Here is a 24529-nt window from a genome sequence, read left to right on the forward strand (position 1 = left end):
ATTAGATACGTATTTAATAAGAGGCCTTAATATATATATATATATATATATATATATATATATATATATATATATATAGAGAGAGAGAGAGAGAGAGAGAGAGAGAGAGAGAGAGAGAATTCTTAGTTCTTACACTCAGCAGAAGTGTATTAGAAATATATCAATAAGAAATGTTAGCGATTGGTTAGCTTATAAATGGATAATTACAGAAAGTAGATGTGTATTAGTGGTATCCTTAAGTAATATTAATGATTGATTAGCCCATGTATTAATAATTAAACTAATTAAGTAGAAGTGTATTAATAGTATTTTTAAGAACTATTACTGATTGATTAGCTTATACATTGAGAATTACACTAAGTAGAAGTGTATTAATAATACCAGTAAGAAAAATTAGCGATTGATTAGCCTATACACTAAAAATTCTACTAAGTAGAAGTGTATTAGCAGTATTCTTAAGAAATATTACTCATTGTTTAGTTTATAAAATGATAACTACACTAAGTAGAAGTGCATTAGTGATATCCTTAAGTAATATTAGTGATTGATTAGACTATTAATTGATACTTAACTACGTGAAAGTGGGTTAGTAGTAATTAGCTTGTAAATTAATAATAACATTAGCTTATGATTTATTTTAAATTATTAATATTAATTTCATTGTTAATTAATACTAAAAGATGAATTACATTGAAAAATATTACAATTATGGGCATAATATTTTCAGAAACTTAAATATTACACATAAATTATACAATAAGAAGAATTATATGTTAGTTTTTTTTAAAATATTAGTTTAATTTTCATTGATTCATAGTAATTTGTTAGCTAGAATTTAATTAATTGTCAATTTGATATTTTATATAATAATTACATACTAGGTAATTTGTTAGGTATGGTATTTGGTATTTTTTTTAAAATACCGAAATACCGATATCGTACCGAAATATATATTAAATTATAATATATATATATATATATATATATATATATATATATATATATATATATATATATATATATTATTACATAAATATAGTTGTAAAATTTTACTTCCCTTTATTCTTAGTTATTTTTTTAATATCTCCCACCTTTTATTTTCACTATACGTTCCTTTCCCCCCATTTTTTTTGGTTACCCGCTTGCACCCACTAAAATTAGACTTACGTTGGCACACAGGTAAATCAGAAGGGGCAGACATCAGACCTGCAACGGGATCTTCTTTAATCGATCCGGAATAAGGGCAACTTCCTCAAGCAGATACTGTAACACACATCCATATAATCAATTGTTATCATTTACTTCCATCGATCTAAAAGCAACAAAAGAAAGCACCAGTCGTTTCCCCTTTTAGTTTTAGGTTTAGAAATCTAAAATCCACCATTTTCAAATTTTACTTCAACTTAGACAGACCATAGACAAATCTCTCCAGCTCTCTCGCCGTGAGTTGCGCCTGGTTTTTAGATTTTGCCTTCTCTCGCGGTTCGCAGCAGGTACGATCTCGATCTCCCCCCTCTCTCTATCTAGCTATCTATATTCTGCTCCTCTTCTCTGTTTCATCTCTCTCTCTCTCTCTCAATCTTCTGCTCCTTTTCTCTGTGTGTTCATCTCTTGCTCTTTAAATGTTTGGTATATAAGTTATTATTGAAAGAATATGTGCACAAGTGGGTTAGTGTTTTTGATACAATCAAAATTACTGAAAGAAGATAAAGTTGATTGCAATATTGTAGTAAAATTGAGTTCTGATACATTATTTTTAATGTTCTTTTGGTGGTAGATTATCGTTTCTTTGCTCTCAATTTTCTTTTTTTACTTGATTCTGATGAGTCATCTTTATCATGAAAATTGTCCTATTGCTTTCATTCTATTGCTCTAAGAAGAAACAGTATTAATATAATTTTGTATGTTGCAAAATTTATTAGTATTAATATTGGTTTACTGTTTCATTTTTAAGGTTACTAATTTATACAGTACTTACTGCAGGCAATCTGTATTAGTCTTAATTTATTGTAATATGATAGTGTAAAGTCTTATACAGTATCATTTACTCCTATAAAATTAGATCTATTTGAGTTTTCTTTTCTTTCTTCCTCCTGCAATTATAGCTAATATGACAGAGTAATATAGAGCAAGAAACTACTATGTAGCAAATAATAAATTTATTGTTTGTATATGTAGATGTAACATCGTATATGGATGTACAATAGGAACATTCCTAATCGGCGGGGTTTCAGAGATGAATTTGTACAATGTGTTGATGAGTTTATTAATCATGCTATGTCATTTATTCAAAATAAGGGGATGATTAGGTGTCCTTGTGCGAAATGCAAGTGTAGAAAATGGTTGAAACTAGAGGATGCTAAGACTGATCTATATAGTAAGGGCTTTATGGATAATTACTATGTGTGGACTAGTCATGGAGAGACTGAGGGTAGTGATGATAATTACTTGTTTTTTTTCTAACATTACTTGAATTTATTAACTCTTTTTGTTTCATTTGCAGAAGCTGCTCTTAAGAGACCCGCGAAATGTGATGAGGTTTGGAAGAAGACCCACACAAAAAGCAAAATCGGTGTCACGACCCAATCTCTGAACCCAGTCGTGATGGCGCCTCTCGTGAAGACAAGGCTAACCAGACCAAAACGGAACACCTCATTCAAACAGTTATTGATCATAAACAATAGTAACATCTAATATAATATTCATAAATTGCGGAATTTAACGATAATAACAACAGGAACCATCCCGACAGCCCAAACTAGGGTGTTACAAGTTATGAGCTACTACAGAATCTGCTATAGGTCTACAAAGTACGGAATTCGATACAACAGTCTGAAGAAAACATAAATAAAAGAGGATAAGAGAGACAAGGGGCTGCGGACGTCAAAAACTACCTCGCAACTCCAAATCACTGCCTAGCCTGGAAGGAATTAGCGCTCAGGTGTGGACTATGCTATACCTGGATCTGCACACATGGTGCAGGGAGTAATGTGAGTACTCCGACTCAGTGAGTAACAACAATAAATAATGGCTGACAGTATGAAATCACGTAAAGGCACTAAGCAGTTCTATATCAAAATAGTAAAATCATTTAAACATCTGTGGATAAGGAAATCATGTGAAATTCTTTAAACTAGGTAAAACAGATATAATCAGTATAAATCAGCTCCTCAAGCATTTCAGTTCATTTATTCGTTCTTATCCTCAGTTGTCAATTCATATACTTTTCACGATAACCGAATCAAAAAATATATATATATATACCGCTGCGGCGTGCAGCCCGATCCGCATATCGCTGTGGCGTACAGCCCGATCCATAATAATAATAGTCGACTATGCTCACTGGGGGTGTGCAGACTCTGGAGGGGCTCCTTCAGCCCAAGCGCTATATAATGGTTGCGGCTTGCATCCCGATCCATATAAGTAATTGTTGCGGCGTGCAGCCCGATCCATAATATGTATAATATATATATCTGCTGCGACGCGCAGCCCAATCCATATCATATAAAATACCCTCACTAGTGGGTCCTCGACCCCTCTCAGTCATTTAAAATCACAGCCTCTCGGGCATAATGTACGGTCGGGATCTCAGCCCTCATATCTCTTTCTATTTGTGTTTAACATTTCAAAAAACATCTGGTTCATATCATTCTTAAGCAGTTGGAAACATGACTGAGGATATAAATTCTTTAACAAAGTAAGTGAGAAAAACCAGTCAAAAATCCCCTAAGGTATCTACAAGTCGGTACAAGGCCCCAAGCATGGCAACAAGCCCAATTCACAACAATAAAGTATATGTCTCAATCAAAAAGGTAGTAAAATATCATTCGGGATGGACCAAGTCCCAATCCCCATGGCATTGAACCTCATGCTCGTCACACAGCGTGTATCTCAACATAGTATAGCACTACGTTGTGCAAATCCGGGGTTTCAAACCCTCAGGACATCATTTAAAACCATTATTCACATCGAACTGGCTAATTCTCTAGGTCACGACGCCTTTGCCCCTTGAATTGGCCTCCACGCGCGTCGAATCTACCCAAAATCCGAACGAATACGTCACAATATGCTAAGGGAACAAAGCCCAAGCGAAAACATTCGAAAGATATCAAAAATCTCGAAATTAACAAAAACTCGAGCCTCGGGTCCACGTCTCGGAATCGGGTAAAATTTACATTTTCAGAATCCTCATACCCTCACGAGTCTAACCATACCAAAATTATCCAATTTCCGATACCATTTGGTCCTTCAAATCATCATTTTACATTTTTGAAAGGTTCCACAATTTTCTTCCCAAATTCCATCTCAAATCACGAATTAAATGATGAATTCAGTGATAGATTCATGTATTCTAGCCAAATCTGAGTGAAAATCACTTACCCCGATGAATTTCTTGAAAAACCTTCGAAAAATCGCCAAAATCCGAGCTCTCTAGGTCAAAATATTAAATAAAACCCAAAACCTCGTATTTATAGAGTACCCCTCGGATTCCGACACCGCTGACCGCACAAAAATGACCGCGGTCCGCGCAAAACTAGCGGGGTCCGCGCATAAACGTCTGCGGTCGTGCAGGCCTTCCTCTGCAGGGACAGACTTTAGTATGTTAGCCATAACTTTTGCTACAGATGTCCAAATTGCAATACCTTTACCTTTCTGGAAACTAGACACGAAGAGCTACAACTTTCGTTTTTGAATCACCTCAAAATTCCTTGTAGATCAAAAGATATGAGCTTCCGAAGTTAGACTGACGACCTGCAGGTCTTCACTTTGCGCGGACCGCGCACTTGACCGCGCCCCCGCGCTAGGCCACCGCGCCCAGCGCAAAAAGGGCCGCGCCTCGCGCACCAATGACTGCCCCATCCATTTTCTAAGTTCCGGGATGTCCGTACTCGCTCAGAACTCACCCGAAACACACCCGAGGCCCCCGGGACCTCAACCAAAAGCATCAATGCATCCTAAAACATTTTTCAACCTCGTTCCAATCATCAAAACACTTCAACAACACCAAAAACCATCAAATTACCTCAAGTTCGAGCCTAAGTTCTTCTAAAACTTCCAAAACACGCATTCGATCAAAAACCCAACCAAATCACGTCCGAATGACCTGAAACTTTGCACACATATCCCAAATCACTTAACAGAGCTACAAAAACTCTCGGAATTTCATTCCGACCCTCGGATCAAAATCTCACCTATCAACCGCAAGTCGCCAAAATACTAACTTCGCCAATTCAAGCCTAATTCTACACCGGACCTCCAAAATTACTTTCGGTCACACTCCTAAGTCACAAATCCTTGCCGAAGCTAACCGAATCACCGAAAATCACATCCGAGCCCTCTAACTCAATAGTCAACATCCGGTTGACTTTTCCAAAATAAGTCTTCCTTAAAGAGACTAAGTGTCTCATTTCCTATCAAAACCAATTCGATTTAACTCTAACACACCGAATACCGATAACGAAATATGAAGAAGCATAAAATGGGAAAAACGAAGCGGTTCTTATGAGACGACGGGTTGGGTCGTCACATACTCCCCAACTTAAACAAACGCTCGTCCTCGAGCGTACCCAGAGTTATCCTAGAAGCCAACCAATAGCTGAATGACCTTACCAAGAATATACCCGGGGGTGATCCCACGTCACCCTATCTCACATAGGTCTGATAACACAACATAGCTGAAATTTCATAATCCATCTAGTCCATAAACCATAGAACCACATTGCACTTTCCGAAATCAAACACAAGATCAGATCCTCACATCTATACTTAGAATAGGCCCGAACCAGCTGTAATAACCCTCAATCATATGATATACAACATAACCCAAACACTTGAAACAATAACTTCTATTCACAGCAGTTGCCCACAGTGCCCGAATACCGATAGGAAACCTCTTATCAACTAAGGTCTTATTCCAACACTTTCATATACTGCCAACGATACATGAAACACGCAACAAACCATAACCATTTCTCAGATCAACCACTCATGAAGCCACTTCCCTTTTGACTAATACCACAACAGGTTTCTGAGCCGAACCTCGATATTATCCTTCTAACAAGCTGAAATAAAATCTGTTCATATTCATTAATGACCCCAACGATCACCTCGAATCCAACACACCACTCTGGTGATATGACACCTCAATACAGGCCTAAGCCACAACTTGCATAATACACACACCAATAAGAAACGGTCTGAACATACTTAAATCATAAAAAAATGACTCAAACGAAAGAGTCGTACCTCAAGCTCATCAATACCATCACAACACAAGGCTGAGACCCCATCTCACATCATATAAATAGAACACTGAATCCACCCCAAAAGGTCATATCTCCACGTGGCCTCGCTACAACGCGCGATCCTATTCAATCACTGTTATACATGAAACACCTCCAGTCACTATGCTCAAGATCGACAACCACGCACAATTTGATGCTTGAAACCAAAGTAGATCATTACACCCATGGTGAAACAAGTAGCATATACTATGCAAACCCGATAGGACGTAACCGGTACGCCATCCATTGAGCAACACCTAATTATTCTTCCGCTCGGCTTCCACTATGAGCCCCAACAGAATCGCACCATATGTGCCCATAACCAACAAATCATAACGTCTCGCAACACAGAAGGCAACTCACGGACCTCCCAATCACTAATAAGCTCAATAACGGTCGAGTCAACCTAACCCTCAACGATATAATTCGGAGCCAACCGAGTTGACTCAAACTAGAACACGCATCCACATTAGCCTGCCAATGAACTCCTTACCGAGGAAGCCTGAAGCTGCTTCTTCCACTACCATAACTCCTGCTGGAGTCATACGATGCGGTACCCGGCACCAAATCAATACCGAAATCCACAACTCCGTCCGGCAACATGCCCGGCCACAAGAAACACATTCGAAAAGTCCCTCAATATCAGAACTGAATCAATGATGGCAACCTCTGCACTGACATCCATCATGAGGCCCAAATAAGAAAAGCAACCCTTCCCAGCCGTCCGCTGGTTCTTCAAAACATAAACCGCTCTACTAGAGCATACTCCGACGCACCTCGCCACTCACCTTGTGGCATTTCCGGCATAACCCATAGCGCAATAATCCATAATAACCCAACACTGAGAAATCCAGTCTAAACCCCGATATCATATCCAAAATCTGATATACCAGACAAGGAAAGGTCCACTCGGGCCCCCAAATCCCGATAGCCGTTACACACGATCCACAATCACAACATAGCCTGAATATGAGAACTTCCGTCTTCAAATCCACGCGACACATGAATCACCACATCATATCCCAACTTCACCGTCCGAAAGCATACCACACCTTAATACCCAATAATTCCACAATAGACTCTAAAATTTCCCTGTACTACCAAGCCAACCCGAATATCACCAGTAGATCTAACAAGAAAGTGCCACAATACCACCGAAGTGCCATCCATTTAATCATATTGCCCTTTTTCTGAAACATATACTCTCGTCAAATCACTTTCAAATAGCAGTACCATTTTCCTTGATTATCTGAGGCTACCCACTGCCTAAGTGTTTTATGAGCTTCCTTTCTGAATTGAACGGTAACCTAACACACGCAAGTCTCGGTCCTCCACAACATACCGCATATAACATACCATCCGAGGATACATGAAAACCTTACCTCCCTTCCGGGCCACAAACATCTATGCACTCCACTAGTCAAGAACTTCCATCGATCCCATCTAGAAGAAAAATCATTACACATCCCATGTCTCTCATATTCGTAGAAAATGTACCTCTTCAACCACGGTAGAAATCAACAAGAACTCTCTCAATTTCGTTTGCATAAATTAAACTGCCAGGACGGAATCCTTCTAACTCGACCAAGCTAAGCAAGCCAACAAAACCCAAGAGCATTGCTGCAAAATACTTGTACGAACTCATTACCTCGAACACATACCAAGAATTAATCATACCTTTACCATGCCGATCCGGTCTACTATCAACCTTCTCCATCTATCTAAATTTCCTTCTGATTCATATTCAACTTGATATTTCTCCTTGCTGTAGCACCACAATTCCTCAACCCAGGCTTACCACACGAGACCCAAGCACAAGACCACACCGTCTAAGACCCATAAGCCACTGAATCCTCTCTAAATTATTTCCAGATACACCACATTCCAACATACTTCACTCCGAAGAACTTCCGGCGAATCTAAATCCGTTACCTTTACTTTCTAGATACTAATACATAGAATCCCATAATTAACATAAAAATACCACAAGTCTTGACCTCTTCCGATGGAGACTCGGTTCCTAATCACATATGCTACTTTAAGATACCCCATTGTTACATGTAGAATCTTGAACACATTCTGACCATTTTCGAGAGTCATTCACTCTATTCAACTTGCATTTAGCCTGCTCAACTAACAAAACCACCTGTGCCTCATTAGCACTCTGACATCGCAGGATACGATCTTATCCCAATACAATCAAGCATCTTCCTTCTCTATACGTTGAGCATTCTTTACAACAGCTCAAGACATCCTATTATTTTCACACATCTACGAAGCACCATATAACCTTTATTAAAATTTTTCTTCACTCGTGCCATCTTCGGCTCAATTTCCACTCGCCAGCATGCCTCAATTCAAAACCAACATAGCAACGCCACCGTACAATCAGCTGACCAATAGCAAGCTCCCCAACTTGGCTCGAAGTCATAGATCAGAACACACAATACTCATAATGCATATACTCCACTGCTGCCTTAATACCGTAGTGAGATTAAACTCAAATCGTTTGTAAGCTTGTGAAAACACAAATCATCTAGTACCTTTAAATCTTCGGCAGATCTCGCAACAGTTAAACTCACTCTCTTATGCGACCCCAAAATTTCAAACTTCAACACTTACAATTTACTGGCACATGAGGTCTTCTATCATTCAGAAAATCTTCCTCGACACTTCCAAGTCATATAGAAACATCACGCAGTACTAGCATATTCATCACATAGCTATCCAGCTGTCATTACCACTATTAGGGACAATACTGAACATATAAGTTCAAAACACTTGCTCACACAATCAGCACCTCGGTGCTCAAGCCATAGGCAAAAATCCGGCCTCAAGTCCTCCAGACTGGCACAACATAAACTCACATGGATTACATCTCGCCCCTCGATCGGGGATTCACAAGCCATCAAGGCATATTTGATACTGAGCGCTTATGCGCGCGTACCAACACGTGGAAAGAATTTTGAGAGTTTCTTTTCAAGCTGACTCAGGGACGCACGATAAGAATCCAAGAATGTGAAGTTTTCCTAAAGGTTCTGCAGCCTCTCGAGGATAAAAACAGATATCTCCGTACCGATCCGCGAGACTTTACTAAACCTGCTCATGACTCGTGAGACCTAAGTAACCTAGGCTCTGATACCAACTTGTCACGACCCAATCCCCAAACCCAGTCGTGATGGCGCCTCTCGTGAAGACAAGGCCAGCCAGACCAAAATGGAACACCTCATTTAAACAGTTATTCATCATAAACAGTAGTAACATCTAATATAATATTCATAAATTGCGGAATTTAACGATAATAACAGCAAGAACCATCCCGACACAGCCCAAACCGGGGTGTCACAAGTCATGAGCTACTACAGAATCTGCTATAGGTCTACAAAGTACGGAATCCGATACAACAGTCTGAAGAAAACATAAATGATAGAGGATAAGAGAGACAAGGGGCTGCAGACGTCAACAGCTACCTCGCAACTCCAAATCACTGCCTAGCCTGGAAGGAATAAGCGCTCAGGTGCGGACTCTGCTATACCTGGATCTGCACACATGGTGCAGAGAGTAATGTGAGTACTCCGACTCAGTGAGTAAATAATGGCTGACAGTATGAAATCACGTAAAGGCACTAAGCAGTTCTATATCAAAACAGTAAAATCATTTAAACATCTGTGGATAAGGAAATCATGTGAAATTCTTTAAACCAGGTAAAACAGATATAATCAGTATAAATCAACTCCTCAAGCATATCAGTTCATTTATTCGTTCTTACCCTCAGTTGTCAATTCATATACTTCTCACGATAACCGAATCAATATATATATATATATATACCGCTGCGGCGTGTAGCCCGATCCGTATATCGTTGTGGCGTACAGCCCGATCCATAATAATAATAGTCGACTGCGCTCACTGGGGGTGTGCAGACTCCGGAGGGGCTCCTTCAGCCCAAGCGCTAAGTAATTGTTACGGCGTGCAGCCCGATCCATAATATGTATAATATATATATCTGCTGCGGCGCGTATCCCGATCCATATCATATAAAATACCCTCACTAGTGGGTCCTCGACCCCTCTCAGTCATTTAAAATCACAGCCTCTCGGGCATAATGTACGGTCGGGATCTCAGCCCTCATATCTCTTTCTATTTGTGTTTAACATTTCAAAAAAAATCTGGTTCATATCATTCTTAAGCAGTTGGAAACATGACTGAGGATATAAATTCGTTAACAAAGTAAGTGAGGAAAACCAGTCAAAAATCCCCTAAGGTATCTACAGGTCGGCACAAGGCCCCAAGCATGGCAACAAGCCCAATTCACAACAATAAAGTATATGTCTCAATCAAAAAGGTAGTAAAATATCATTCGGGATGGACCAAGTCTCAATCCCCATGGCATTGAACCTCACGCTCGTCACACAGCGTGTATCTCAACTTAGTATAGCACTACGTTGTGCAAATCCGGGGTTTCAAACCCTCAGGACATCATTTAAAACCATTACTCACCTCGAACTAGCTAATTCTCTAGCTCACGACGCCTTTGCCCCTTGAATTGGCCTCCACACGCGTCGGATCTATCCAAAATCAGAACGAATACGTCACAATATGCTAAGGGAACAAAGCCCAAGCGAAAATATTCGAAAAATATCAAAAATCTCGAAATTAGCAAAAACCCGAGCCCCGGGCCCACGTCTCGAAATCGGGTAAAATTTACATTTTCAGAATCCTCATACCCTCACGAGTCTAACCATACCAAAATTATCCAATTCCGATACCATTTGGTCCTTCAAATCATCATTTTACATTTTTGAAAGGTTCCACAATTTTCTTCCCAAATTTCATCTCAAATCACGAATTAAATGATGAATTCAGTGATAGATTCATGTATTCTAGCCAAATCTGAGTTAAAATCACTAACCCCGATGAATTTCTTGAAAACCCTTCAAAAAATCGCCAAAATCCGAGCTCTCTAGGTCAAAATATTAAATAAAACCCAAAACCTCGTATTTATAGAGTACCCTTCGGATTCTGACACCGCTGACCGCACAAAAATGACCGCGGTCCGCGCAAAACCAGCAGGGTCCGCGCAGAAATGTCCGCGGCTGCGCAGGCCTTGCTCTGCAGGATAGACTTTAGTATTTTGTCCATAACCTTTGCTACAGATGTCCAAATTACGATATCTTTACCTTTCTGTAAACTCGACACGAAGGACTACAACTTTCGTTTTTGAATCACCTCAAAATTCCTTGTAGATCAAAAGATATGAGCTTCCGAAGTTAGACCGACCTGCAGGTCTTCATTTCGCGCGGACCGCGCACTTGACCACGCCCCCGCGCTAGGCCCCCGCGCCCAACGCAAAAAGGGCCGCGCCCCACGCACCAATGACTGCCCCATCCATTTTCTAAGTTCCGGGATGTCCGTACTCGCTCAAAACTCACGCGAAACACACCCGAGGCCCCCGGGACCTCAACCAAAAGCACCAACGCATCCTAAAACATTTTTCAACCTCGTTCCAATCATCAAAACACTTCAACAACACCAAAAACCATCAAATTACCTCAAGTTCGAGCCTAAGTTCTTCTAAAACTTCCAAAACACGCATTCGATGAAAAACCCAACCAAATCACGTCCGAATGACCTGAAATTTTGCACACATATCCCAAATCACTTAACGGAGCTACAACAGCTCTCGGAATTCCATTCCGACCCTCGGATCAAAATCTCACCTATCAATCGGAAGTCGCCAAAATACTACTTCGCCAATTCAAGCCTAATTCTACACCGGACCTCCAAAATTACTTTTGGTCACACTCCTAAGTCACAAATCATCGCCGAAGCTAACCGAATCACCGAAAATTACATCCGAGCCCTCTAACTCAATAGTCAACATCCGGTTAACTTTTCCAAAATAAGCCTTCCTTAAAGAGACTAAGTGTCTCATTTCCTATCAAAACCAATCCGATTTAACTCTAACACACCGAATACCGATAACGAAACATGAAGAAGCATAAAATGGGAAAAACGAAGCGGTTCTCATGAGACGACGGGTTGGGTCGTCACAATCGGGGAAGAAGCTTGGGTTGAGCCACAGGCTGAGGAGGCTTATGTAAGATCAATATTAACTTAAAATTCTTTTATAATGAATAATAATTGTTTATATACTAAATTTCACTTTTAATGTAAAATCGGTATAGAGAAGCAGTGGAAGAGCTCGCTAGGAGTCAGCCGACCGATGAGCAAGGCCAGTCAATCATGCCATCGGAGGAAGAAACTCTCCCATTGTGGTTGAACGTGGTTGGAGGCGTGCATAAGGGTAGAGCATATAGCCTTCCCTCCGAGCACAATTTTCATCGCCTCGCGTTTGGACTACAACCGCACAGGGCATCTGAGAGTAGTATATTTAGACGGAATTTTTAGTTATTTTTCATTTTTCAAAACTCCAAAAATATAAGAGGCGATTTTTCAAACAACCTTTCTTCTCCAAAACGTTGGTAAGTAATTTCTAACTAATTTTCTTCACTCCTTAACATCTTTTAACATGATTTCAACTCAAATCAATGATTTTCATGGGGGAAATTGGGTGTTTTGGGTACAACCTAGGTTTTTTAAAAATTGGGGATTTGGACATCGATGTCGTGCATTTATTGTTTTCTGATTCTTTGTTGATATCCGAGTTATGTTGTTTCTTTCGTTTATTTGATGTCTTTCTACTCGAAACTGTTATCTCCCCCAGAGCATGCTCCCCCTCCCATTTTGTCTGGTTATTTCTGTACTTCTTTTCCGGCTGTATATATATTTGAACTGCACATGTTTATTTGGTAGTCTGGTCCTAGCCTCGTCACTACTTCGCCGAGGTTAGGCTAGACACTTACCAGCACATGGGGTCGGTTGTGCTGATACTACACTCTGCACTATGTGCAGATCCCGGAGCAGCTTTTGGACCGTAGTGTGGAGGCTACCTTCAGTCCACGCGGAGATCCAAGGTAAACCTGCAGGCGTCCGCAGGCCCTAACTTCTCCCTCTATACCTATTTCCTGTTTCATTTTCCTTTTATTCAGAAATAGTGTATTGTCATTTTCTTCAGACTTCGTATGTAGTAAATCTTAGACCATCTGTGACACTGTGACACCAGATTTTGGGTGCTTTAGGTTTTAAGAGTTTTAGTAGATGCAGATTTTATATATTTAATTGTTATCTTCCGCTTAATTATTTCAAGTTCCGCTGTTTTCATGTTATCGTCTTATATTTGTTTTAAAGAAATAATTGAGTAATGAAATAAGTAGTTAAATGATTGGTTTGCCTAGCTCACATTAGTAGGTGCCATCACGACTCCCGAGGGTGGGAAATCCGGGTCGTGACAATATATATATATATATATATATATATACATATAAGCAATTTATATAGCATATATATATATATATATATATATATATATATATATAATTTACAAGAAATTGCTTTAGATAAAAAAAATTCAAAAAAAAAAAAAGCCCGGAACACTAGGCCTGTTTAGCCCCGTGGGCCCGAACCATTTAGCCCAGGACCATGTGGGCTTAGGCCCGTAATGGGCCGGTTCCACCCTCCAGGACCGCTAAGCCCGGGACCGCCAGAGCCCGGGCCCGTTTGGCCCGTCCTGTTTAGCCCATTTAGGCCCGCGCCCGGCCCACAATACAACTTTAATTAATATAGATGTTTTTGTCATTAGTTCAACCTTTCGGAATATTATGAATAATATTTGCGATAAAGTTTATCCCCTCATATTTGAAAAAAGTAAAACAAAAAGAAAATTCTATTGATCATACGTGCTAGTAAAAGAAAAACAAATAATTTTATTAATTACATTACATGCTTAACGAACTGAATTACAAAATTACAATACAATGAAGGTTTACCACCATAAAATCACGTTCCACAAACTAATCAGAAAAGAAAAGAATATCCACAACAGAGATCCCATTATTAAACATAACAATACAAAAAGGATTAAAATTTGGCAAGGGAAATGGCTTATAATAGTTTCTCTTAGTTTCTGAGGGCACAATGTTTTCTGATTTCGCCTGCTTTTCCAGTAAGAACCCCAATTTTGCCCATCTTTATCATTGATTCTCCGAAATCCTTGAAGAATGTGGATGTATAGGGATTTAGCTGGGACAAGACATAAGATTTTGTTTGACTATCTGTGAGAAGAGCTGCATCAGATGCGAACAACCCTCTTCTTTTGCTAACCATGGTGTAATAGTCAGTGTCAAAACTCTTGAAACTTCCAGGGTCCATCTCGACGATGGTGGTCACATCTCCTGGCTTGCACTTGATCTTCAAACGGCCTATGTAGTTCTGATCCATGTTTGGGTCTGTATCACCTTTGCCAGTGAAATTGTACAAACGACTTGAGAAGGAAAAACAATGTGACATTCCAATAGTGTGTCCTCCTACGAATAAACAAGGAGAAAATAAGAGAATATAAATATATGTTATAGATTTTTGAGATTCTTGAATTAATGTAACTCTTCCACATGGAGTTGTTTCACAATAAAATATCAATTTTACCTGATAAAACAGCAAGGTCTTTTACATTTAAGCCCAAGGAGCCAAATGTTGTTTTAAGAGTAGTGAAGTTATCAAAAGGAGTTGGCAAATTCTTTAAGGCATCTAAGAGAATTGAAACTCTCCCATCTCTTCTTCCCAAGGGAACTGCCCAAGTTGGTCCATTAATCTGAAACAACCCATAATATATAATGTTCAAAGAAAAATTATATTTGAAATGCTAACAAATAGGACCAAATGTACTATAGTAATTAGTTACCAGTTCAACAGCATCACGGGCTGCTAAGGCTAAAATATCAGAGCAAGACACAATGCCAGGACACTCTTGCTCTAAAGCAGATTTAGCAGCATCAATTACTTGGAATCCCCTTAGGCTTTGGTTTGGAATTGCATCTTTCTCAGCTTGGTTACCTTTTGTTGAATTCAGTAGCACTGAACCATCACATCCCTGCATGATTAAATGATTTTTTTAGTGCATTACGTGAAAAATGTTTAAAAAAACATAGGAATATGATAAATAAGGCATAAAAACATGGTGATTACCCTAACAAAACAATCATGAAAATGCATTCTCAACAAAGGAGCAGCTAGGGTTGGAGCACGAGAAATGTAGTGAGCTGTTGTCTGTTTGACAATTGCTTCCACATTTGGACATGTTTTCTTGTAGAACCCTACTTCCACTCCTTGTGAATTAGCACCCTTCAAGATGCAAAAAATCTGAAGAATAAGAAATGTAAGAAACTTAAATGTTGCCATTATCTTTTTTGGACAAAGGATGATGAAAATCTCAATGTACTTTCTTGCTTGAAGGGATGATTGGGACACACAAATGCATGCCCTTTAAATAGGATGCAAATGGTGATCATATCAATCCTTTGATTTGTATAAATGGTAGAGCTGGTATTGGAAAGTTTATTTTAATATTTACTAGCAGTTAGCACCTTCTAAACTAAGCAATTTTTAATGTCATTATTGTTGCTAATATATGCAAAATGGACTCGCCAGAAAATAAAATGTAATTAAAAAACAAAAAGGAAAAGACAACGAAGAGCTTTAATAATTTATCATGCTACTGTTGTGTGGTTGATTTGTTAAATATTTTTTTTAAAGAATCTATCAACCATATCAAGTGTCATCGACGCAAGAATACATTAAGTGCAGAAGTCAGATTTAAGGCTGGTTGAACGTAGATTACTCCCAGATGAATTTGGAATATTTGAAATTTCGGATAGGATCGAGCCTTTTCCTTTAGAAAACAAGAAATCACCCAAGGTAATCAAGTCTTTACAATCGCACTGTATATAATTCAAACCCTTTTTCGAACTATTTAATCTGAGCATTTTCATTTTCTTGCTGATAACGTCCAACTATGTCTTATAAAAAGGACAATGCAGACATTGCAAATATAACCTGAGCATTCTGCCCAGAGTCAAATCCACAGAGAATTAACCTATCAATCACTATTTTTAGAACTACTAAACTCTTGAGAACCAATTTCCCCAAACGTTTGAATCACAGTTGATGGTGTCTTCAATAACTAAAATTGCACGTAAATAAACAGCTGTAAACTAAGGATGCTAAGGTTGTAAACAATGATAAGAAAATGCTAAGGTAATGACTTCCCTTATTGATGGAATCCCTTCTGTTTATGCTTCATACAAATTTCCCAACACACCTCTATCAATCATGAACACTTTTCTTACCGTAAATCTCTCCCGAGTAATCACAGTAATATACTATTGCACTCTCCCGAGATACACTAGCTAGCTTTAATTAACACAGTTCACTTAAGATTGCACCCAAGACTTCGTTATCCCTAATCCCGCCTTTAAACCGGCAGTTATAGATCCCTCTTATACTTTGGGAGTAGTGTTGTTCAACAATAACCTAAATATGCACTCTCTCCCGATTTATGCACACTAAATAGGCACAGCTAATTGAGGATCCTGTCAATTAACTACAACATTCACAAAGTTGAACAAATAAAGATTGAGACTAACAATTTATGTTCACATAAACAAGAAGTTCATCCCCAAATAGGTTCCATCAAAACCTTAGACAAAAGATTTAGCTACTCATAACTATGGGTAAATAAACTAAAACAATATTCATCATAAAACTTGCAAGAAAAATAAAGATAAGAACAAACCAAGATGTTTTGGGTGATCTCTCACACTTGTTCTTCTTCCAAAAATACTCTCCAAAACAATACATGCCTCTCTTGGGCGAAGTCTAGTATTTAAAATAGGGTTTTGGGCTAAAAATCCCGTATTTTTCACTTTAGTCCCTGAAATTTCCGCCTCCTGCCGCAGTTCTACCGCGGTCGCGGTCAAACCGCGGCCAAACATGGCCTCTGATTTTTCAATTGTCTGCGTCTGCACTCTGTCGTGGTTCTGCCGCGGTCGCGGTGAAACCGCGGTGTTTCATCCTGTTCCGTTTGGAATTTGGACAAACGCAAAACATGAAAGTTGTAGCCCTTTGCGTTATCTTTCCAACCATATATTATAAAGCCAAAATGGAGTTCTGAGTAAAACGTTATGTGCATTTTACTAGACAGTGCGCAATATGCTTCATCGAGTCTTCGTTTGTTCTCAACTATCAAATTTGACCCCCGAACACGATCCCGGCTTAATTCCTTGAGCTTTTACTCAGACTTCAAAGCTTCAAATCACTTAAATTCATTCCATAACATCTATGTAGCTCGGAATCACACCTACAAGGCATAAAACACATAATTAGTGCAAAACACTAGCGATTAAAGCGCAAACCCAACTAAAGTGCAGTAAATTAGAGTGTAATAATCAACTAAAACACGCAATTATAGCCCATCATCAACACCCCACACTTAAACCATTGCTCTTCCTCGAGTAATCAAACTACACTTTATATAGACACGACCTTTTTAAAGCAATTTTCCTAACTCATCACACCAAAAATATTTAAAATAGACTAAGCACAAAAGCGTAACATCTTCACCTCAAGATTTGACTTACAAGTACCACGCATTATTCACAACTCACCCACTTACTCTAATATAGAGGTCACTGACATTACATTTCCTTCATGAATCAAATTCCCTTACGCAAAAAAAAAAGAAAAAAAAAAGAGTGGTTCCACACAATAAAATTTAAGAACACTTGGGAACTCAAGATAGAAAGAATTCACTCACTCTCAAAAATAATATTCATATGCCACAAAAGATGCACCATAAGCTTGCCCGTAGTGTACTACTCCACTAATTGAGCTCATTCAATCTAGGATCAATTAGGACTTTATTTGGTTGTAATGTAGGCTACGGGACGGGTAGGATACATTTAGATATAAGAGTGACTCCACCTCCCTAAGCACTTTAATACATATAATTTAACATTCAAACCCCATACATATGTCAAACCAAACTCCACCTTCACATCAATATACATCAACTCCCAAATTATTTAAGCACAATTATATCAAGAGTCACCACTATCAAAGAATATTTTTTTTTCTTTTTTTTTTCAATTCAAGTGGCTCTTGCCTTTTCAAATCAGTGCACCTTTCTCCTTATTTCATTGGTTCCACTCAAAAGCCAAACCAACCACCCCACACTTTAACTTTTAGAAAGTTCATAACAATTCAAGTGCTCATGAGAGGTTACAATGGTTCAAATAGATGGTTAATTCAAACAAATAGGTAAGGCTTGTAATGTGGTTGCCAAAGAAACTAGATTACAGGCTTAAAGGGGTTAACTACGATACATAACAATTAGGCTGGTAAAATATACATATCTGGCTCAACAAAGAAACGCCTATATCACTTCCAAGACTGAACAAAACTACTATTTCGCTTTGCAAACACACAGGGCAAGTTCTAGACATCAAATGCAATGCACAGAATACAACAAACCTCACACACACATGGCACATAACTCACTCAGGATTGGATTCATCAAGACATTCTAGTCAAAGCAGTTGAGCAAAGTTAAGATAATACAATTTAAGGTACTTCTACAAGAGTCAAAAACTGAGCCTAAGCGTCACAACCAAAATACTCACTATTCTCAAGGCATAACAAAGTCAAGAGATATTGCTTCACTTCAAAACACAACACAATGGCTCCTACTCCCACAAAAAACTAACTACACCCGGTTTAAATAAAACCCTTAGAAAAGAACCGTGGTTTAAAGAAAAACCAAGGGGGAATTACTACACTACCTAGAAAAGAACAATAAAATAAAATAAAAAGAAGCTACATGGACTACTTCCCTCAAGAGTACTGTCCAAGTGGTCCGTCCTCAAGAAGAGTCCTGTACCTTTGTTTTTTTTTAGATCCGACTTTGACCCTCAAGAGACCCGTCGACAAGCGTCCGTCGTTGGGCCAAGTCAGTTACTCCTAATATGAGTACAGTCAACTATACGCAACAACACATATACAATATTACAACATGTTTCATGTCTATGTACGCTACAATACAGTATCAAGGCAAGTCTCCCACCCCACACTTAAAATTGTGCATTGTCCCCAATGCACATCATACTAATAAGAGGGTAAAAGAAATTCCCTGGTAGGCCAAAGGCCGAAGCACTAGAAGCTCATGGGGTACTCAGACTTCTCCCAATCTTGGTCCTTCGTGCGGGTACCTCACACTTAGTTCCAACCAATGGTTTGTTGTTACATCCTTCCAATGGCTTTGTGTTCCATGTTCATAAAAATAAAAAATCTACACTACAAGAATAATACAATAATAAATAAAAATAAAATAAAATAAGGTTGCCTCCCAACAAGCGCTTGATTTAAAGTCGCGGCACGACGCAAATAATTTTACCACTTTTTTCGCTACTTGAACGATATGAACTGTGCACCTAGCTTGGAATCAAGCTTGTGACCACGAGCGATAGGGGGTGGTAAGTTGATTATCGAGCCGAGCCTTAAATTCTTCATTTTGCACTTCTTGGCTCTCATGTGAGGAATGCCATTTTGGTTTTTTGTTTCCTCAAATTGTAAAATGTATGGTTGTTGCCTTTCCTCCTCGCAGTCCCTCACGGACTCATGTAGTTCAATTTTTATATCACTATATAATTCTAATGTTGAAAAATGCTTGGAATGTGACTTCAAACCTTCATTTTGTAATTTTTCTATTCTGACATCCTCTTCTTCTCCCGGACTAGAGTCATTCTCAACCAGATTTTTATTTACGCCGGTTGATTCTAAGTCCATGTTTTTCTCGGCATCATTGGTACTCATGGGGTCGGTTGGCGGAGGTTCAATTCTTGACTCTTCAAATTTTAGCTCACATTCTTCCTCATTTTCAAGAATGGTCTCCAACATGAGCATTATTTTCTCATTTTGGGCATTTGAGAGTTCTTGGTTTTGATTAAGTGCCAAGGAATTTTGGAGACTATTTTCCAAAAGCTCCTCCAAAGCACTTTGTTCTTTGTGTCCTCCTTCAAGTAAGCACTCCAACATGAGCTTGAACTCTACCTTTCGGCCATGCTCAACTTCTTCCAATTCGTTAGCCCTATCATTTTCACCAAAAACAATAGAATCATCATAGCGGGGGCTTGGGGAAGGGAAGGACCAATCAACACAATCATCCCAATGACCATTTTGAAAACCACACTTATCACGAATACTCCACTCATGGGTTTGAGATTGTGCGCACAATACACCCCCGGGAAAATTTAAACAATTTTGCCACGAGTGTGGTCCTCCATAATAAAGACAAGGGTCATCACAGTATGAACAACTACCATCCCACCAATTTTTATTATATGATGCCATTTTTCAAAACTAAGAAAATAAACAAGACCCAAACAATAAAAATAGACTAAGGTAAGAAAAATTAATTACACAAATATTCACAAGTTGGGTATAGAGAAAACTGACCATACTAAGAATTTTTGAATTTCTATCAATGGTAATTGATAATTCCGTCAACTCCCCGGTAACGGCGTCAAAATTTGATCACGCCCAACTATGCCTTATAAAAAGGACAATGCGGACGTTGCAAATATAACCCGAGTATTACGCCCAGGGTCGAATCCACAGAGAATTAACCTATCAATAACTATCTTTAGAACTACTAAACTCTTGAGAACCAATTTCCCCAAACGTTTGAATCACAGTTGATGGTGTCTTCAATAACTAAAATTGCACGTAAATAAACAGTTGTAAACTAAGGATGCTAAGGTTGTAAATAATGATAAGAAAATGCTAAGGTAATGACTTCCCCTATTGATGGAATCCTTTCTGTTTATGCTTCATACAAATTTTCCAACACACCTCTATCAATCATGAACACTTTTCTTACCGTAAATCTCTCCCGAGTAATCACAGTAATATACTATTGCACTCTCCCGAGATACACTAGCTAGCTTTAATTAACACAGTTCACTTAAGATTGCACCCAAGACTTCGTTATCCCTAATCCCGCCTTTAAACCGGCAGTTATAGATCCCTCTTATACTTTGGGAGTAGTGTTGTTCAACAATAACCTAAATATGCACTCTCTCCCGATTTATGCACACTAAATAGGCACAACTAATTGAGGATCCTGTCAATTAACTACAACATTCACAAAGTTGAACAAATAAAGATTGAGACTAACAATTTATATTCACATAAACAAGAAGTTCATCCCCAAATAGGTTCCATCAAAACCTTAGACAAAAGATTTAGCTACTCATAACTATGGGTAAATAAACTAAGACAATATTCATCATAAAACTTGCAAGAAAAATAAAGAGAAGAAGAAACCAAGATGTTTTGGGTGATTTCTCACACTTGTTCTTCTTCCAAAAATACTCTCCAAAACAATACATGCCTCTCTTGGGCGAAGTCTAGTTTTAAAATAGGGTTTTGGGCTAAAAATCCCGTATTTTGCACTTTAGTCCCTGAAATTTCCGCCTCCTGCCACGGTTCTACCACGGTCGCGGTCAAACCGCGGCCAAACATGGCCTCTGATTCTTCAATTGTCTGCGTCTGCACTCTGCCGCGGTTCTGCCGCGGTTGCGGTGAAACCGCGGTTATTCATCCTGTTTCGTTTGGAATTTAGACAAACGCAAAACATGAAAGTTGTAGCCCTTTGGGTTATGTTTCCAACCATATATTATGGAGCTAAATTGGAGTTCTGAGTAAAGAGTTATGTGCATTTTACTAGACAGTGCGCAATATGCCTCATCGAGTCTTCGTTTGTTCTCAACTATCAAATTTGACCCCCGAACACAGATCCCGGCTTAATTCCTTGAGCTTTTACTCAGACTTCAAAGCTTCAAATCACTTAAATTCATTCTATAACATCTATATAGCTCGGAATCACACCTACAAGGCATAAAACACATAATTAGTGCAAAACACTAGCGATTAAAGCGCAAACTCAACTAAAGTACAGTAAATTAGAGTGTAATAATCAACTAAAACACGTAATTATAGTCCATCATCACTTGCTTCCACCCATTTAAAACGATAATTAATTTTGCTACTTTGCGTATATTTGATTTATATTACATGACAAAAGGCTTCCTTTATTTCTAGAGTTGGGTAGTAAACGTTATTATATCTGAATGAACAAAGTGTCTAACTTAAAATGAGCTCAGTTGAGGTGTCCAACTGGTCATTGAGGACAAAGACGTTTATGTATTTTGTCTTTTAAAAACTCTGCACCTAAAAACGGCGCGTATTATTTTCTTTCTCTCACACACATAACACCTCTTAGTTGGTATGAAATTCTTTTCTTTTATCTTTTTATCTTTCTTATAGAGAAAAAAGTGTAACTTTTTATGTTAACAAATATTTCTGAAATACTGGTGATAACAGTGGGAGACAATTTACTTGAAACAGGTAGAAAAATAGTTAATAAACAAATGTCTGACATGTTTTATAAGCTTGATATTAAGTAATCCGAATATCAAGTTTAGTAGCATTGACCTTTTTATAAATTATTTGCTTTCAAATGCAGCAGGAGAATATACAACCCACTCCCTCGGCCCCTTGGAAATTAGTATGGTTCTAATCATATATGCTACCATTTGGAGGCGATCGCGTCTAAGATTTAAAGTTTATAGATTCTGAATTTAAAGTTCATAAGTTCTGATATTTATTATATATACATATTTAGTGATTTCTCAGTACATATATAGAGTTTGGAGTCATATCATATACACGCAGAAATGCACAATATAAGCCACATTAATTATCACACAGTATTAAGTTGAAAGATGGACAGTTAATGTGCCTCCAAATAAAATACACGTGTAAAATTATTGGATTCACGTAAACACATAATTAATACTAATATAAATTCACCATTGCCAGACCCCGTAAACTTTGATAGAAATTTTATATATTTATATATGTATACCTTAAAAATGATTAATTTAAATAACTTGACATCTTGAATACTAAAACCTTTAGGGTCACCGATTGAGCAGAATACTAGTATCCCGGTTGAGTTAAAATCCTAGGTCCACATCTAATCCAACGTTAATTTTTTTTTTACACGATTGCACATCCGAATTGAATTGGTAAAGCGAGATGAAAACCACCATTGATTATTATTTCAATCCTTCAAATCCAAGAGCATGGTTGAATAAGAGGGCATGTTGGACCATACTAATTGTGTAGTGGGTACTAATCCTAATTCAATGCTCTCTTCTTCTTTTTTTTCAATTTGATTTATTTTTCAACATTGCTTAGCCCATTAAAACTGGTAAAATATGCTGATATACATGGACGAAATAAGAAGACAAATAAACTCAGGATTGAAACCAGAAAGTGACTAATATAATACAGATTCAAGTTAGCAACCCTTGAAGTGTTGAGTCCTATAATTAAGTCTTGCTTAGCTATAAAATAAATAGTATATTTGAAGATTAATATAATAAAGCTGTTGATACAAAGAACGGGCTGTTTAGGTAGTGCGTATGGATAGAGTAGAGCCGGTGTATTATTCCTTTAGTTGTCAGTTAGTTATATATGCTAATTATTTCTTTTTGCTATAAACAATTTAGTTTGTAAGCGTAGACATCGAAATTTTAATGAATTAAGCTCATACGATATTTGGACTAAATTCAAGATACTACAAGACGAATCTTGTACTAGGAGTATATTAGGGCTGCTTGGAGGCTACTACTTCTACCTAACTCTAGATAACTCATATAAAACAGGTTACATATTTCCTTAAAAAAGAATCTTAAAAATTGAGATCATCTCGAAATTCCGTAAATACATGGAATATTCACAAAGATTAAAGACATCAAATATTGTCTTTCACAAAGCCGCAGATGTGATTTTCTTCATTTTCATGGAGATCAAACATTCCTGGAAAATAATTTAAATCTAGGAAGAATCAAGGGAACAAACAGAATTGTACCCACAAAGATTCATCAATAAAAATTATTTCTTTTCATATATTTTTGTGATTGCAGTTAATTTTTAGCACTTAAAAATTTATTGCCAATAATAAATTTTGTTAAGTTTCAAAGATTAACACATGCGTTTTTACTAACTCTCTCAGATGCGGATTCAAAATATGAACATTATGAGTTTGAGTTCGGAACTCTGCCACAGTCATTTGATTTATTGGATTCAAAATTGTTATTTATATTTACTTAGTAAATTTTTTAGCATCAATACAAAATTTAAGTCTATTAAAGTTATTGAATTTGGATGAACTTATATATAAAGAACTACATCCGCCTCTGTTCTTTCTCACGCACACATCACCT

At 38.0% G+C, this 24529-nt stretch overlaps 1 protein-coding gene across 1 annotated transcript; it reads right to left on the reverse strand.

Moving 5' to 3' along the window:
• Positions 1-14090: 14090 nt before the first annotated feature.
• LOC107818912 (peroxidase 27-like) lies at positions 14091-15650 on the reverse strand. The gene is made up of 4 exons (XM_016644989.2): positions 15369-15650; positions 15085-15273; positions 14829-14994; positions 14091-14710 (listed from the first exon to the last, which is right to left on the reverse strand). Exons 1-4 carry the CDS (start codon positions 15579-15581, stop codon positions 14304-14306), a joined length of 975 nt encoding a protein of 324 aa, XP_016500475.2. The 5' UTR covers positions 15582-15650; the 3' UTR covers positions 14091-14303.
• Between the last annotated feature and the right edge of the window lie 8879 nt (positions 15651-24529).

This window comes from Nicotiana tabacum, chromosome 8, assembly GCF_000715075.1.
Source record: "Nicotiana tabacum cultivar K326 chromosome 8, ASM71507v2, whole genome shotgun sequence".
Classification (NCBI taxonomy): domain Eukaryota; kingdom Viridiplantae; phylum Streptophyta; class Magnoliopsida; order Solanales; family Solanaceae; genus Nicotiana; species Nicotiana tabacum.

Bases quoted from the DNA above. Each gene is read 5' to 3' on its own strand.
- LOC107818912 (XM_016644989.2), bottom strand. From the start codon at position 15,581: ATGGCAACATTTAAGTTTCTTACATTTCTTATTCTTCAGATTTTTTGC. The intron at 14,995-15,084 runs GTAACTAATTAC...GGGTTGTTTCAG, and splicing joins CCCGTGATGCTGTTGAACTG to ATTAATGGACCAACTTGGGC. The intron at 14,711-14,828 runs GTAAAATTGATA...GTTTATTCGTAG, and splicing joins AGACCTTGCTGTTTTATCAG to GAGGACACACTATTGGAATG.